At 32.9% G+C, this 16,320-nt stretch overlaps 1 protein-coding gene across 1 annotated transcript in view; it reads left to right on the top strand.

Annotated features, from left to right (window-relative positions):
• Positions 1 to 16,320, top strand: part of Hdx (highly divergent homeobox) — a 174,755-nt gene that overhangs the window by 29,353 nt on the left and 129,082 nt on the right. The window contains exon 3 of the mRNA XM_005410080.2: positions 3,918 to 5,030. Within this exon, the coding sequence (XP_005410137.1) occupies positions 3,918 to 5,030 (1,113 nt within the window). The remainder of the gene's footprint in view (positions 1 to 3,917; positions 5,031 to 16,320) is intronic.

The following is a 16,320-nucleotide window of genomic DNA, read 5'->3' as shown; positions in this document are numbered from 1 at the left end:
CTTCAGTGGCTCTTTTATTCACTGGAAAAGAGACTTATCGCTCTTCAACCCCACCACCTATACTTTGCTAGATCTATAGGTCCTACTTGTTAATGATCTTTATGATTTTTAGTATAATTTTTATTATGTCTTTCCTCAAAAGGACTCAAGTATCACTTTCTTAAGCATCTGATCTCAATGTAAAGAGAATTTAAAAAGTTAAGACAGTCAAATAAAAATAAACATAATGGGGTGAAGGAACAGAGAATAAGGAATGAGATATAGCAAAATGAAGATATTTAGAGAAAGTAAGTTTCTAAGAGAAAACCAAAAGTGAGTTTTATGGACACCAAGTATTGGGGATTCAAGTACCTTTCCCTTTTCTTCCCTATGTAGTGTCACTTTGTTTAGCTCCTCATCCCAAATCTCTCATCATATCAATTTGGTGTGGCCTTTTTTCACTTCTAACCATTGAGACATTTACAGTGCAAATCATTTACATCTGATAAGCATTGGTAGATTTTGGATCTCATAACTAAACAACTTTTGGTAAAATTAATTCAAATATTGAGATGCCTCAGGCAATGGATACTTTTTTATCTTCAACATTTTAAATGGGAATATTTCTCCAGTATATACATTTGTACCTTTCTTCAATAGAGAATTACTTCAATAGAATTTTTCATGATTCAGGGTCTTCATTATGGAAAGTAATTATTATATTGTGCTACAAAATAATGTTCACAACTTTATAAAGTATGTGGGATTATTTTTCATTTTATTAAAGAACTTCAGACTGTCCATTTAGTAATTTCTTACCCTGATTTTGTCTCATTTTTTTCTCCATTTTGATAAGCCATGTTAAGTGAAAAGGTTTAGTTTTAGGTCTATCACCCTGCCTACCATCAGCAACCTCAATTAATTGCAAATGTCCTTCTCTTTTGCTCTTTGTAGTTTTATGTACAGTAGGATACCCAATTTTTTCAAATTATATATAAAATCATAAAACGTGGATTTTAAAGTTAAGGGTTGTCCTATTAATGAACTACAAGTTTCTATGACTTCTACATTGACTGTGTTCTGAGCAAGTGAGTTTCTTAGGTTACAAGACAGATGAGTTTCATATGTACATATTATTCTACTGCATTTTATTTTTTATGGTACATAATAGAAATATGTAATAAACTACTTAAGTAACTCTATGAAATATACATCTGTATGTGTAAACTATAAAAACTTATGTAAGTAAGCCATAAATTAGTAGTGTACTAAGATAATTCTTAAACTGTCTGAGTTTAGGTAAGTAATGTTTGCTAAGAACTTGGGAGTTTGTGGGGTTTTTTGAAATATGGTGTGGAGGTGATCTTTTAATATAATAGCTCTTTAAATTTTACCAGTTTTTTGCTTCTCTATTAAAATTTTAATGTAATGTGTATATATTTTGTAAAAAATTATGCACAAATACGTCATGCTTTCCACAGTTTTTGTTTGCCTTTCTTTTTTTGTTTTTGGATTTTTTAAAATTTATTTTAAAAATAAAAGAAGAAAACATATTAACAAACAGAGATCCATTTACAAAATAGCATAAGAACAATACGAACAATACAGAGTTACAGACAAAGTGGTAGGAAATTAACAATGGTTGTTGTACTACATATTGATATCTTCAAAGTGGTTTCTCAGGAAAATAAATAGAGACATGCAATATTGATCAAACTAGAAAAGCCATAATACAGAAACTTATTTTGTTTTTTTTTGTTTTTTTTTTTTTTTTTTTGGTTTTTCTCCGGTACCGGGAACCGAACTCACGACCTTGCGCTTGCCAGGCAGGCGCTTTGCCGCTGAGCTAAATCCCCAGCCCCCAGAAACTTATTTTGAATGTATGTAAAATTCACACTAGTAGAAATTCAATTTATTTAAAACACTTATTTTTAAATATTTCTTTTGAATATATTGTTTAAAATTTTTAATTTTTCCTCCCTTCTCTCTTGTGACATTTATACTTCTCTTTCCTTTGGCTTGTAATTATCCCTCCTTCTGTTTTAAGAAGGTAAAGCAGAGTGAGTTTAAAACCCTCCTAGCTCAAGTCAAATAGAAATGGAATAGAATTGACTTTGAATCTTTGCTCAGCTATTAACACACAAAATATCTTTCCAGAAACTACTTATTACTTCTGAACCACACTTTCTTCATTTATACAATTTCAAAAATAACTCAAACTAAAGGAACAAATACACATAAAGAACATATAAAGGGAGAGTCAATAACATGGTAGGTTTAATTTACAGTATTGCAGCAGCACTAATATTATGTATAGTTATGTGTTACATTGATAGACATTGAAAATTAGCTAATTTATTTCATTTTCCAAAACACATCATAGGAGAGCTACAAAAATCTGTACCACATTTATGCAAAACTAGTTGATTTAATGTTTTATTTATTTTGTTTAAATCTTAATGTATTAATACATTTTGGTAGTTTGGCAGTTGTTATGAATCCTGTAATAATTGTAAAGTTTGGCAATCACAGTACAGAATGTAGGGTTTCTAATTGTGTATTTTAAGAAAAGCCATAATTCAATACAATAGTGATATTTCATAATGAAAGGCAAAATGCCAGTTATATTTTCATTAATATTTTACTGTTTATAGAAACAATATGTATTTATTTTATAAAGTTTTATAAGTAAGGTGTAAAGAAGAAAATGCTATTCATTAGAAAGTAGGGTGATCTTTCTCCAGTGGGGAGGATATCAGGACATAGGGGAGGAAGGTAAAGGAAAGGGGTTGAAAACAAGGAACTAAAATATTTTATGCACATGTAGCAACTCCACACAAGGAAGGTAAACATTATGTATTACAAATGTACAAAAAAGCAAGAGAATCAAGAGATGAATGAAGGTGGGGGAGGAAAGGAAGGGAAAGGAGATGAAAAAAGGAATTAAGACATATTACATATCAAGTCCCACAAGGAGTGTAAATATCGTGTACTACAAATAAGTACTAATAAAGAAAATGATCTGAAAAAAGAAAAAAATACTACCATGAATTAATGACAAAAAGAAAAATTGTTGCAATGTCTGAAGTGTTGTTCTCTTTAGTAGAAGATTGCTTTTACAAATTACTTTTATAAGTCAAAACACCTTAATATAAAAATAAAGATAACAAATAAAATTCTATAAAAATAATATAATACCCATAGAACATCAAATACAAAGAGCAATTATTTATCTTTTATTAATTCCCAGGCTAGTAAAAATTTCTCAAAAATGCAAAGTAGTCAGGGTGTGAAGCAACAATATTCTTGGATGTTGGAGGGCACTTGGACATATACACTAGCAATTTCTTTTCTAAGTATTGAATTCTAGTGAACTAATAGTACAAAAGCATATTCACAAAGAGGAATATTACAAAATGATTTATTATAATGAGTATTTTAAATATGATATAAGTTTGTAGCAGTATAAAATTAAGTGATATGAACTCAACATAAGTCATAAATCTGAAGATTGCAAATGTGTATTTAGTTAATACTGTGGTGAATGTTTCCTAATGAAATTGAAGAGCCTACCTCCTTTTATATGCCTCCAAAATTTGATAAACATCAATACATATAAATGTTGCATATATTAGTGACCACTTTTTAGGCTAAATTCATGGAAATGCATAATTACTAGATTAATGGATATAAATATTTAGAGAATTCATTATTCATACTCATGGCAGAGGTTTTGTGAAAGAGAAGAGAAATAAAACACTGTTCTCAGAGATCTTAAATATGTTTTTGGTGAATCCTTAATCATATTTGATCTTATACTTGACAATATTCTTTTATTCTGTGTTCTTTTTACCTTTGTATAGGCTTTGATTCTATAAAAAATTGTTTGTCTTCATGATTTTAAAGTGTATTTCATAATATTATTTTTATTCTTTCAGACGTGGGTTGGCAATAAGCGAAGAAAAATGAGTAGTAAGAATTCTGAATCAGGAACAGCTGGAACACTTTCGGGTACCTCCTTGGCAGCTCCAGACCTTACAGTCAGAAATGTGGTTAACAGTGTTCGACCTTCAAGCCAACAGTCTTCTTGGACTTCAGCCAATAATGATGTCATTCTAACAGGTATATACAGTCCAGCCAGTTCACAGAGTAAGCAAGGGACAACTAAACATACAAATACGCAGATTACAGAAGCACATAAAATTCCTATTCAGAAAACAACCAGTAAAAATGATAATGAGTTTCAGTTGCATATTCCTGTTCAAAGACAAGTAGCACACTGTAAAAATGCCTCCCTGCTCCTAGGTGAAAAAACAATTATTTTGTCAAGACAGACAAGTGTGCTAAATGCTGGAAACTCAGTATATAATCACACAAAGAAAAACTATGGAAGCTCTTCAGTGCAAGCTTCTGAAATGACAGTACCTGAAAAGCCATCTGTGTGCCACCGACCTTGCAAAATTGAACCAGTTGGGCTTCAAAGGTCATATAAGCCTGAACATATAAGTATGGCATCACATAATTTATGTGGGCAAAAGCCAGCTCTTAGAGATCCTTATTGTAGAACACAAAATTTGGAAATTCGTGAAGTGTTTTCATTGGCAGTAAGCGATTACCCCCAGAAAATTCTTGGAGGAAGTGCCACGCAGAAGGCTCCAAGCACAGCAGAAGGAATTTGTTTGTCCATTGCAATGGAGACTGGAGATGCTGAGGATGAATATGCCAGAGAGGAGGAGCTGGCATTAATGGGAGCACAAATACCAAGCTACTCAAGATTTTATGAAAGTGGCAGTTCCCTTCGAAATGAGAACCAAAGTACAACTTTGCCTGGACCAGGAAGAAATATACCAAATTCACAAATGGTGAATATTAGAGATTTGTCAGACAATGTACTATATCAGAACAGAGACTACCATTTGACACCACGAAACTCATTACACACAGCATCTAGTACATTGTACAGTAATACAAATCCATTACGGAGTAATTTTTCTCCAAATTTTTCATCATCAAACCAATTGAGATTATCACAAAACCAAAACAATTACCAGGTAATGTGCATATTTATTTTACAAAATTTTTAAAGTTGTGTTTGGTTTACAGAACTGTGTACCTGGTTAGGATCATGGCTTGGGTCTTTTATCTCCCATTTTAAAGTAATATGAAATTTTTGATTCAAAGTGGTGGTTGGGATCAACTCCTGGAGGAATCTTTTGTTTAGTTTGCCATGTTCAAATGTGATGAAATGTTTTTAAAAATGAAATGTGCTCGGATCGGTGGTGGTGCACACCTGTAGTCCCAGCACTCGGGAGGCCGAGACAGAAGGGTCACCACGTGTTAGAGGCCAGCTTGGGCTACGTAAGTGAGTAGAAGACCAGCCTGTACTACATAGCCAAACCCTGTCTCAAAAACAGGAAAAGAAAATAAAAATTGAAATGCAATCATTTTTATATGATGAAAGTTTCTCCTTGTCATTTAAAATAATTTTGTTCAGGAAGTGGTAGCTTTATGGGAAGTATGGCATTTCCTATATCTAAAACACAATTAAATTAGCTAGGATCATCCTCTTGAATATAAATTACTCCTGTAATGTTTGCTACTGTGTCACTAGATGAGCGGTGTCTTTTGGGGTACATATCCAGGCAAGTCAATCATTTATCTGTGTATCAATGACTGAGAAATCAGAGTCTACAGTAACTGAGATAACAGTTATTTTTCTAAAAGATTCTAATGCTTTATTAAACATTAAGTGGAATATTAGTCAATTAGAATTTTGTAAAGTATTGATAGAAGAAAGACATTTACAGTGATAAGCAATGTTAGGGCTGTAAACAAAATAAGTTTTATTTATTTACTGTTTCACATACTCAGTTCTTTAAATATGCTTCAAATAAACTCTTTAACACTGAGATATATGTCAACCTCAGAAAATCTCTTCTGGCCATAGATCTTTCTTCTAAATTTCTGTTTTAGAGAATTTAAATAACCAGACATCGATGTTTGTCATTTTCCTTGCTACTGCCTACAGCTTTTACATGTTTAATCACAGTACTTACAGTTTATTAGGCTTTAAGATGCTTCTAGTCTATTTTCTACCAATTTAATAACTTTCTTTTATTTACTGTCTTACTGTCTTTTGTTTTATTTTTTTTCCGGTACTGGGAATCGAACTCACTACCTTGCACTTGCCAGGCAGGCGCTGTGCCGCTGAGCTAAATCCCCAGCCCCTGTCTTACAGTTTTTTACTTCAAAATGAAAAGCAATAATGTAGTAGAGGAAGTACCCCTCTAGCACCTGACCCTAACAAAAGAGGCATTCAAGCATCATGATTAATAGTCATTTTCTATTGAGAATCAATTAATTTTTGTTTGTTTTTTTACAAACTATGCTTAAAGTAACTTTAAATCACTCCATTAATATCCTCCAAAATTCCCCCTTTCATTCATTACTGTTTGTATTTTCTTATCCCTTGAATGTTCTTATTAATGGTAATTAAAATAATATTTACCATTTGTTGAAAGATTACCAAATACCAAACACCATTATCATTTTATATATCCCTTTCCATTTAATGTTCACAATGCTCTGAACAGGTAGACATTTCATATAAAGTATTCACAGTTATCACAAGGTATTTGAAGAGGAAATAGCATGTAGTACTCAATGAGAGAAGATTGGAGGTCAACTACTAACCTCACAATATCTTTTAAAAAGCCATGTATTCCTATTTATATTATACAGGACCTCTTCAAGTCAACTTAATCTGAAACAGTAAAATAGTGTTTTCAGAGAATCCTTAGAGCATCACTTACTCAATCTTTCTTTTAGTCCATTAAAGGAGATCTGCAGGAAATCAAGGCACCCTGATGAAGCAGTGTCTATGAATGTTTGCCACCAACACTTTGATTAAACTGTCTTACCAACACTATTGGATTAGTATAGAATGGAACCCATGATCATCTTGATAGTCTTTATAGCTATGAAACTATAAGCAAGCAAGCAATTGTCTTGAGTTTGTTCCTCAGAATATATAACGGAGATATCTACCTTTGGTCTCTCTTACACCAGTTGCCTTAAGGATAGTGTAGTCCCAAGCTATCTAGAAGAATCAGTTTAAATTGCAGAGATTCTAGAGAATAATAAGTAATTTGAATCAGCTCTGTTTTGGAACATCTTGGCAATATCATATTAAAAGTTAAAGTGAGATTAAGGAAACTAGCAAGAGTTGATTATACCAGGATACCACAGCTCACTTTCATATTAACCCCACTCATGGGACAAGATTGTAGCCATATTCATCTCCAAGGTGATTTGGTAGTTTTGTCCATCAATCTTAGTATTTGTGGACTTTGGTTGTTTTAAAAATAAATAATGAAAATTTAATAGCTGAAGAAACTAAACATCATATTACCATACACCAATACAAATGATATTTTTACCTGAGGAAAATGAGTGCTGGTAAGACTAAATGACTTGGTCAAAATAATTCTCAGGAAAACATTTGTTTTTAAAGAATAACAGTAATCTGTGTTGACATTAAATAATTTTATTGCAATATGATTGACATTATAGAATTCACAAATTAAAAGTGTATAATTCAGTGGGATTTAAGATATGACAGCCTTATTTAAACAACACCACAATCCTATTTAATCAGTTTAACAATAATAATAACCCACAGCCTTCAGACCAACTCACAATCTTATTTAAGAACAGTTTTTCACCTTAAAAATCATCCATACAACCATCAGCCATACCACATTTTTCCATCCCAACAACAGACAATTACCGATTCACTTGCTGTCACTATGTATTTACCTATTCTTGATACTGACTATAAACGTAATCATATAACATGGACCCTTTTGCAATTGGCTTCTATCAGCATAATGTTTTTGAGATTCAGCTATGTTGTGACATGTGTTAATATTTAATATTCATAATATGTCTTTGGATCTATGAACATAATATGTCCTTCTGCTTATGAGAAATTTTATTTATTTTATCAATGTTATCTACTTCTCAGTGGACATAAATTTATTCTTTATCATGACCTTTGATATTGCTTTAAAAAGAACTGTTTTCTTAATTTCTTTTTCTTTCTAATTTTATTTAATAATGTCAATCAATTATGATGATGAATACTCTAGCTGCTTCTTTTTGTTTTTGTTTGTTTTTTAAATAGATGAGAAGAGCCTCAAATTTATTTACCACATTGAATTTTTGACTTACTGCTTTATGATTGGGATGTTTTTGATTACTTCCTCAACATCTTTACTCATTATCAGGTTTTCCAAATTTTCCATTTCTTCATGTTACAGTCATGGTAAGTTGTATGTGTCTAGGAATTTATATTTTTTTCTAGGTTAGCCAATATTTTTCATCTAATTCATAATAGTCTCTTATGTTTTTTATCTTTCTATGATATTAGTGCAATGTTTCTTCTTTCATTTGTAATTTAATTTAATCCTCACTTTTCTCTGGTTTATCCATAGACTTGTCAATTTTGCTTTTTCAAAAGATCAACTCTTAGCTTCATTTTTATATTTCCTATTGTCTTTGTAAATGTTTTCCATTTATACCTCTACTAATCTTTGTTATTTCCTTCCATCTGGTAACTGGAGGCTTAGTTTTTTCTAGCTTCTTGTGGTTGTTGTAAAGTTAGGTGGTTTATTTTCTATCTTTCTGCTTCTTAAGGTAGGCATTTATTGCTATTGACTTCTTTCTTAGAACTTATTTTAGTTCATTTTCCTTTGCTACAATAAATTACTTGAGATCATGAAATTTAGAAAGATAGAAGTTTTTTTTTGGCTTGTGGTTTAGGAAGCTGGGAATTCCAAGACCATTGCATAGAAAACTGCCAGTATTTGGTGCATCATAACACTGCAGAGGGCATCACATAGTTAGCCAGAGGACATCACAAATGAGGCAGAGCGCATCACATAGAGAGGCAGGGCAAGCTTACTAGCTTGGGGTTCAGTTTCTCCTCCGATGGAGCCATAAATTACAACATGGAGGCCTCACTCTCAAGAGTGCATGTAACAAAGGCCTTATGTCCAGATATTAACATGAATTTGTGCATACTATAGCAGAACTGATTTTGCTGCATCCCATAAATTTTGGTATGCTGTATTTCCATTTTTTGCTTGAAACTTTTTTTATTTATCATTTTGATTTCTTCATTGGCGCATTGGTTTGTCAAGCGTGGATTGTTAAAAATGCCACATAATTGTGAATTTTCTAATTTTCTTCCTGTTATTGATTTTCAGTTTTATATTATAGTATTTGAAATAGAAACTTTACATGATTTCCATCTTAATTCGTCAAGACTTGTTTTGTGGCATAATGTATGATTTATACTGGAACATTTCCTGTATTCTCTTGAAAGGATAATGCTACTCGATGGAATGTTTCTAAATATATCAATTTGGTTCATTAGTTCTATGATATTATTCAAGTACTTTTTCCTTACTGATTTTCTGTCTGGATGATCCTCACATTGTTGAATGTGGGTTAGTGAAATCTACTACTATCTATTATAACTGCTACTTATTTCTCACATCAGCTTTTTAAATATTTACTTTACATAGAGTAAAATTTGGACTGTGAGTAACAAGTTCCGTGACTGTTCCACAAGATAAGCAAGCATTTCTAATAAATTTTAACTTGCTAAACTTGCAATATGAGTTGTTTGTGATGTGGAACATCACATAACTGCAGTTGAGCCCATGGTTCTTCTTGTGCTGTCTTTCCTGCTGTGGGATTGTGGGTGAACATCTCCCAATAGCAAGAAGTTATGGAGGAGATATCATGTGCAGAGGAGGATCAGAAAAAGATGAAAGAATCTCTCACTTCAAATGAGATTAAGGAAATGTGTAAAATGTTGGAAATAGTACAAAATTCAACACCATCTGATTAAACCTCTAAAGGTGCAAGCGGTAAAACTAATGGCAATGTAATGTCACATTTTCACAAAATCCTCAGGAAGAGGCAAAAGCAAGTGTGATTGGATAGGTTCTTTGCTAAAACTGCACAAAAAGAAAAAGATTCCATTGAGCCAATGGATAGCAATTATCCCATTAGTAATAGTAAAATTTGTCCTATACCATAACCTGCCTCTCTCTTGTCTTCCTCACACCAGCCATGAAGGTTTTCAAAGGTAAGTACAGGTTAATTTATTTATTTTCCTTTACATTTTCCAAGATTGTACTGTATTTAAATGCTCAAATGTTGAGGGCATACACCTGTAGAATTATTATATCTTCTTGATGAACTGGCCTATCAGTATGTAATGAATTTATTTGTATTTTGTTATAGATTTCTACTGAAAGTCTAATTTGTCTAATCAAGGTATAGGCATTCCTGCTTTTGTTTGGTTTCACTTTGCACACAATATATTTTACTATGTTTTCAATTTCAGTTGATTTATTGTCTTAAAGTCAAAGTGAGTCTCGTAGGCACTATATTTTTGGATCTTAGTTTTTTTTTTTTAGCACTCGATAAAAAATCCAGGGCTGGACACATCCTAGGCAAGCACTACCACTGAGCTACACTCCCAGTTCCTTTATTATTATTACTGTTATTATTTATTATCATGTTATTTTTAGACATGTTATTATCATGTTTATCATGTTTATTTTTATCTAAGTTGCCCAGAGTGGCCTAGAACTTACTGTTCTCCAGCCTCAGTGTCTTTATTGTATGTTCACAGATGTGTGTCACCACACACAGTTCGATTATTTTTAATTTATTTAGCCATTCTATCTTATGTTTGGAGAATTTAAGTAACTCAAGTAATTATTGATAGTTAAGAACTTACTATTACAATTTGTAGTTTTTTTCTCCTTGTTTTGCAGTTTCTTTCTTGGTCTCTTATGTCATGCCTTGTGATGTCTTCAGTTTCTGCAGTGGTGTGCTTTGATCATTTTTGTTCATCTTTTGTCAGTCTACTGGACATTTTTGTTCTTTATGGTTACCATGAGACTTGAATGGAATCTAAAATAACTGTGTTAAAGGCTTTTCTAGAAAATCCAATTCATGCACGTCTTTGGGGACATTTTCTTAAGAATTACATTTCTTGCCAGATGTGGTGGAGCACACCTGTAATCCCAGCACTCAGGAAGCTGAGGCAGGAGGATTGTTGCAAGTTCGAGACCAGCCTGGGCTACAAAGTGAGCTTAACTCCAGGCTGAACTTCATAGCGAGACCTTGCTTCAAAAAAGACAACAACAACAACAACAACAACAACAACAACAACAAAAATCACAGAATTACATTTCCCTTGAATGGGCAATATTTTCTGTTCCTTTTAGTACACTGGGATTTTTTTTTACATTGATTATTTGGGGGAAAATCTCTTCCAGTCCTTGTATTCTGGCTCTGTGCAGTTGAGGATTTAAACTATTCAGCTTGACTTTAAATTTTAAGGTCTCTTGGAACTTTTCTATATCTTTCCTGGGCCTATGTACTAGATGGCTTTGCTTAGATATCTTAATTTTCCTAAGTTTCACTTCTACTTCTTCCAGAGTCTTTAGCTGTTCAGTTATATTCCTCAATCAGTAATCTATTTCTCCAAGTTTCTGGGGGTCAGCAGCCTCCTAAACATTTCAAAAGCCTTGCCAACTGCTTCCCACCATTTCCGGTAGCAAGAGATAGGAACAGGGCTTCCTTTGGTTGTCTGAATTCCACATTAGGAGATAAAGAGATCAATCTCTCAGGCAGCTCCCAGGACAGATTAGATTACTGTAAACTCATGTCAAATCCAGTGTACTTCTTGTTTGCAGAAGAGACTGGGGATTAGGGCTGTACTTCTTCAAAATCCTCTCATTTGCCAGCTTGAAAGTAGTGTGACAAAGGCAAATTAAAAAAACACTCTGAAATCTCCCACCATTTTGAATATAGCACTTGCTTGACTGAGCATTTACTTTGTTCCTATTGATCTGGATTCATTTTCAGAGCTAGAATGAAGTTATTTTAGTAAGTTGCCAGGGGATTTGACTTCTTTTAAAAGCTGATTTTTTAGTTCAGTAAGGATTTATGTGCAAAGTAAAGATATGGAACCATGATTCATGGTAAGTACAATAGTCTAGCCTAGCAAAGATGGTGGCTTAAAAGAGCAATAAATCTTTTGGTGTTGTTTGGAGATTGGAACTCTAATTATACATGTACTAAACTACTTCATTTCAGTTATAAAAAGTGTATTTAGAATTTAAATCTACCATTTGACCATTTATTTTATTAAATTAGTAAATAAATATTATACTTTCTTTAATATCAGGTTTTTTGCATAAGTAAAATGACAGAGTATTTTGAAATACTCTGAAAGGTATAAATTTAGTAAATTTGAATTTGTAATTATCCACTGGTCAGTGCCTTGGAATCATGTGTGATCATTTCTCACATTAATTTATTTCATTCCAATTCTACCCATCAATCATTTCTATTTGTATTATTTATTATTTTTTTATTTTAAAGAGAGTAGTAAAAATGAAAACAATAGCAAGGTACCAACATAACAGACATAAACAAAACAAAGCAAGAACTTTAAAAGTGATACAGGGTTTGAAAACAAAATGATAGGAATTAACAGTGGTTGTTTTATTACACATTGTTGTCTTCAACTACGTTGGTCAGATTACCACATGTAAGAATGGAAGATTGTTCAAAGCATTAAAGAGAATAAAAAATTATTAAATAAAACATTAGAGATAATACAAAGTTTCACTAGATAAGATGGTAGGAATTCACCAATGGTTTATCCATTGCATATTGTTGTCTTCAAATCCGTTGCTCAGGTTACCAGATATAAGCATGCAAAATTGGTCAAAATATAAAAAAATTTTAAGCATTAACTATTCCTATCAATATAACATCAGACATCAGCAGTACAGTTATTCTAGCTATCCATCTCTCTCTCTCTCTCTCTCTATATATATATATATATACATATATATATGTATATATATAGCTTCCTTCTTTATTTCTTTTTCTTCTTTCCCTCATCCCAGTCTTTCCTTCCTTTGAGCAATTTCTTTCACTTTCATATCATCTGTTGTACCTTTTGAGTTTTACTTACTCTTTCAGGTTTGTACACCAGGGACACAATATGATGTTTACACATGTGGGTCTGACTTATTTCACTTATGAGTATACCCACTAGTTGCATCCATTTACCTACAAAAGCTTCGAATTTATCTTTTTAAATAGCTGAGTAATACTCCACTGTATACAAATACAACATCTTTTTTATCCATTCCTCAGTTGACGAGCACTTGGGTTCTTTTCAAGATTTAGCTATAACAAATTGTGCTGCTGAAAACATGGATGTGCATATATCACTGAGGTACTATGTTTTTAATACTTCTGGGAAAATACTCAGAAGGGGAATAGCTGCGTTAAATGGGACTTCTAATCCAAGTTTTGTGAGGAATCTCCAAATTGATTTCCGCAGTGGTTTTGCCAATCTACACTTCCAACAGCAATGGAGCAGGTTTCATTTTTCACAACAGCCTCTCCAGAATTTATTGGTTGATTTCCTGATGAGAGCCATTGTTTCTGGGGTGAGATGGAATCTCAGTGTTGTTTAAATTTGCATTTCTTGAATGACTAAAGATATTGAACATTTTTTACATATTTATTCACCATTAATATTTCTTCACCTGAGAAGTGTATTCATCTCAGATGCCCATTTTTGTATTGGGACTTTGAATTTTAGGGGTCTGATTTTTAAAAAATTCTTTATATGTTTTAGATAGAAGTCCTTTGTCTGGGGGGCAGTTGGCTAAAATTTTTTCCCAATTCATGGGTTTTCTTTTTACTCTGCTTGTGATTTCTTTTGACTTACAAAAACTTTCCAATAAGATGAGGTCCCAGTTGTTGATTTTTTTGAATTATATCCTGTGCAGTTTGACTTTGTTCATGAACTCTGCCTACACATATGTCTTCAGGATTTCCACCTACTTTCTCTTCAGTAGATTTAGTGTTTCTGTTTTAATATTTATATCTTTGATCTATTTTTACTTTACTTTAGTGCATGGCGATAGACATGGTTTTAGTTTTAGTCTTTGGCATGCGGAAAGCCAGTTTTTCCAGCACCATTTATTAAAGAGGCTATCTTTCTTGCCGTGAACTTGTTTGGCCCCTTTGTCAAAGATAAGGTGGCTGAGTGTGTTTGTAGTTGTGTCTGTATCTTGTAATCTGTTCCTTTGATCTTCAGCTCTGTTGTATTTGCCAATACCATGCTCATTTTATCACAGTAAGTTTGTGGTATAATTTTAAGCTAGGAACTGTGATGTCTACTGCCTTTCCTTTGTTTCCCAGGATTGCTTTTTCTATTCTAGGCCTCTTCTGGTTCCAGTTGAATTTTAGGATTGCTTTCTCTAGATTTGGTAGGTATGCTAATGGTATTTTAACTGGGATTGCATTGAATCTGTACAACAATTTTGGGAGTATGGTCCTTTTCACAATGTTGTTTCTTCCTGTCCATGAGTAAGGAATATATTTCCATTTTCTGATATCCTCTTTGATATCTTTTTTCAGAGTACTATAATTTTCATTGTATACATCTTTTCCTTCTTTTGTTAGGTTGGTTCCTAAGTATTTCATTTTTTAGATGCTACTGTGAAAAGTTGCTTTCCCTAAATTCTCTTTCAGTCTATTTGTTTATTTACAGGAATACTATTAATTTTTGAGTGTTGACTTTGTATCGAGCTACACTACTGAATTTAGTTATTAAATTTATAAGCTTTGTGATGGAGTTTTTGGGGTATTCTATGTAAAGTATCATGTCACCTGAGAATAATGGTAATTTCACTTTTTCTTTCTTATCTTTATTCCTTTTATTTTTCTCTCTTGTCTGATTGCTCTGCCTAATATTTCCAGAACTATATTGAATACAAGTGGTGACAGTGGACATCCTTGTCTTATTCCTGTCTTTAAAGTGAAAGTTTTCAATTTTTGACCATTTAGTATTATGTTAGCTATGGGTTTGTCATAGTTTGCTTTGATCAGATTGAGGGAAAGACCATCTATTCCTATTTTCTGTTAGCTTTTTATCATGAACGAGTGTTGGACTCTGTCAAAGGCTTTTTCTGCATCGATGGAGATGATCATGTGATTTTTGTCTTTAGCTCTGTTGATATGGTGTGTTACATTAATTGATTTTCATATACTGAATCATCCCTGCATTCCTGGAATGAATCCTACTTGGTCATGGTGCATAATCTTCTTTATGATTTGTTGTATACTGTTTGCTAGTATTTTATTGAGAATTTTTGCATCTATATTCATTAGAGAATTTGGCCTGTAGTTCTCTTTTTTGGTTGGATCTCTGTATGATTTTGTTATCAAGTTATATTAATTTTTTGCTGATTTTTTGTCTAGTTGATCTATCTCTTTGTTGCAATGGGGTGTTAAAATCCCCTGTTATGATTGCATTGCTGCATTTTTCATGTCTGTGAAAATATAGTTGGGTGCTCCTATATTTGGCGCATAAATGTTTATGATTGTTTTCTCTTCATCTTGAAGTTTTCCCCTCACAAGCATGTAGTGACCTTCTTTTTCTCTTTTGATTGTTCTTGGTTTGAAGTTCACATTTTCTGCAAACAAAATAGGTACATCCTCTTTTTTCTGGGTTCCTGTTATGTGGAGTATTGTTTTCCAATCTTTAATTTTCAGTCTATGAATTTTGTTTGAGTTAAATGTGTTTCTATTTTTTTTTTCCTGGTGCCGGGAATCAAACTCACAACTTTGTGCTTGCCAGGCAGGTGCTGTGCCACTGAGCTAAATCCACAGCCCTGAATGTGTTTCTTACACACACAGCATACAGTTGGAATTTCTTTCTTGATCCACTCTGCCAGTCTGCTTCTTTTGGTTGGTGAATTGCGACCTTTTGCAACGATGGTTATAACTGGTGTATATTGGCTTATCTTTGTCATGCTATTTTCCTGCTGTTGGATCCTCCTTTTTCCCTCTGTTTAATTGCTGGCTCTGCTTGGCGGTTCCTTTCTGTTGTTGTTCTTGATGTTGTGGTCTCTTTTATGTCTTTCTAGAATATCTTTTAGTACTCTTTGTGAGATTGATTTGGTCCTCATGAATTTCTTCAGTTTTTCTTTATCATGAAAGTATTTTATTTCTCCCTTAATTTTGAAGGATAATTTTGTAGGGTACATCAGTCTGGGTTGGAAGCTGTTTTCTTTGAGTACCTGAAATTCTTCACTCAAAGCTCTTCTTACCTTATGGTTTGTGTTGAGAAATCTGCTGTGACTCTGATGGGCTTTCCGATCTGTTTCTTTTCTCTAATGGCTTTTAATATTCTGATCTTTGGGGCTGGGGATTTAGCTC

The sequence above is a fragment of the Chinchilla lanigera genome, unplaced genomic scaffold, assembly GCF_000276665.1.
Source record: "Chinchilla lanigera isolate Chin_1 unplaced genomic scaffold, ChiLan1.0 scaffold00128, whole genome shotgun sequence".
Lineage (NCBI taxonomy): Eukaryota > Metazoa > Chordata > Mammalia > Rodentia > Chinchillidae > Chinchilla > Chinchilla lanigera.
Note: the sequence above shows the minus strand (reverse complement) of the source record. Positions and strands in the feature narration are given on the sequence as shown.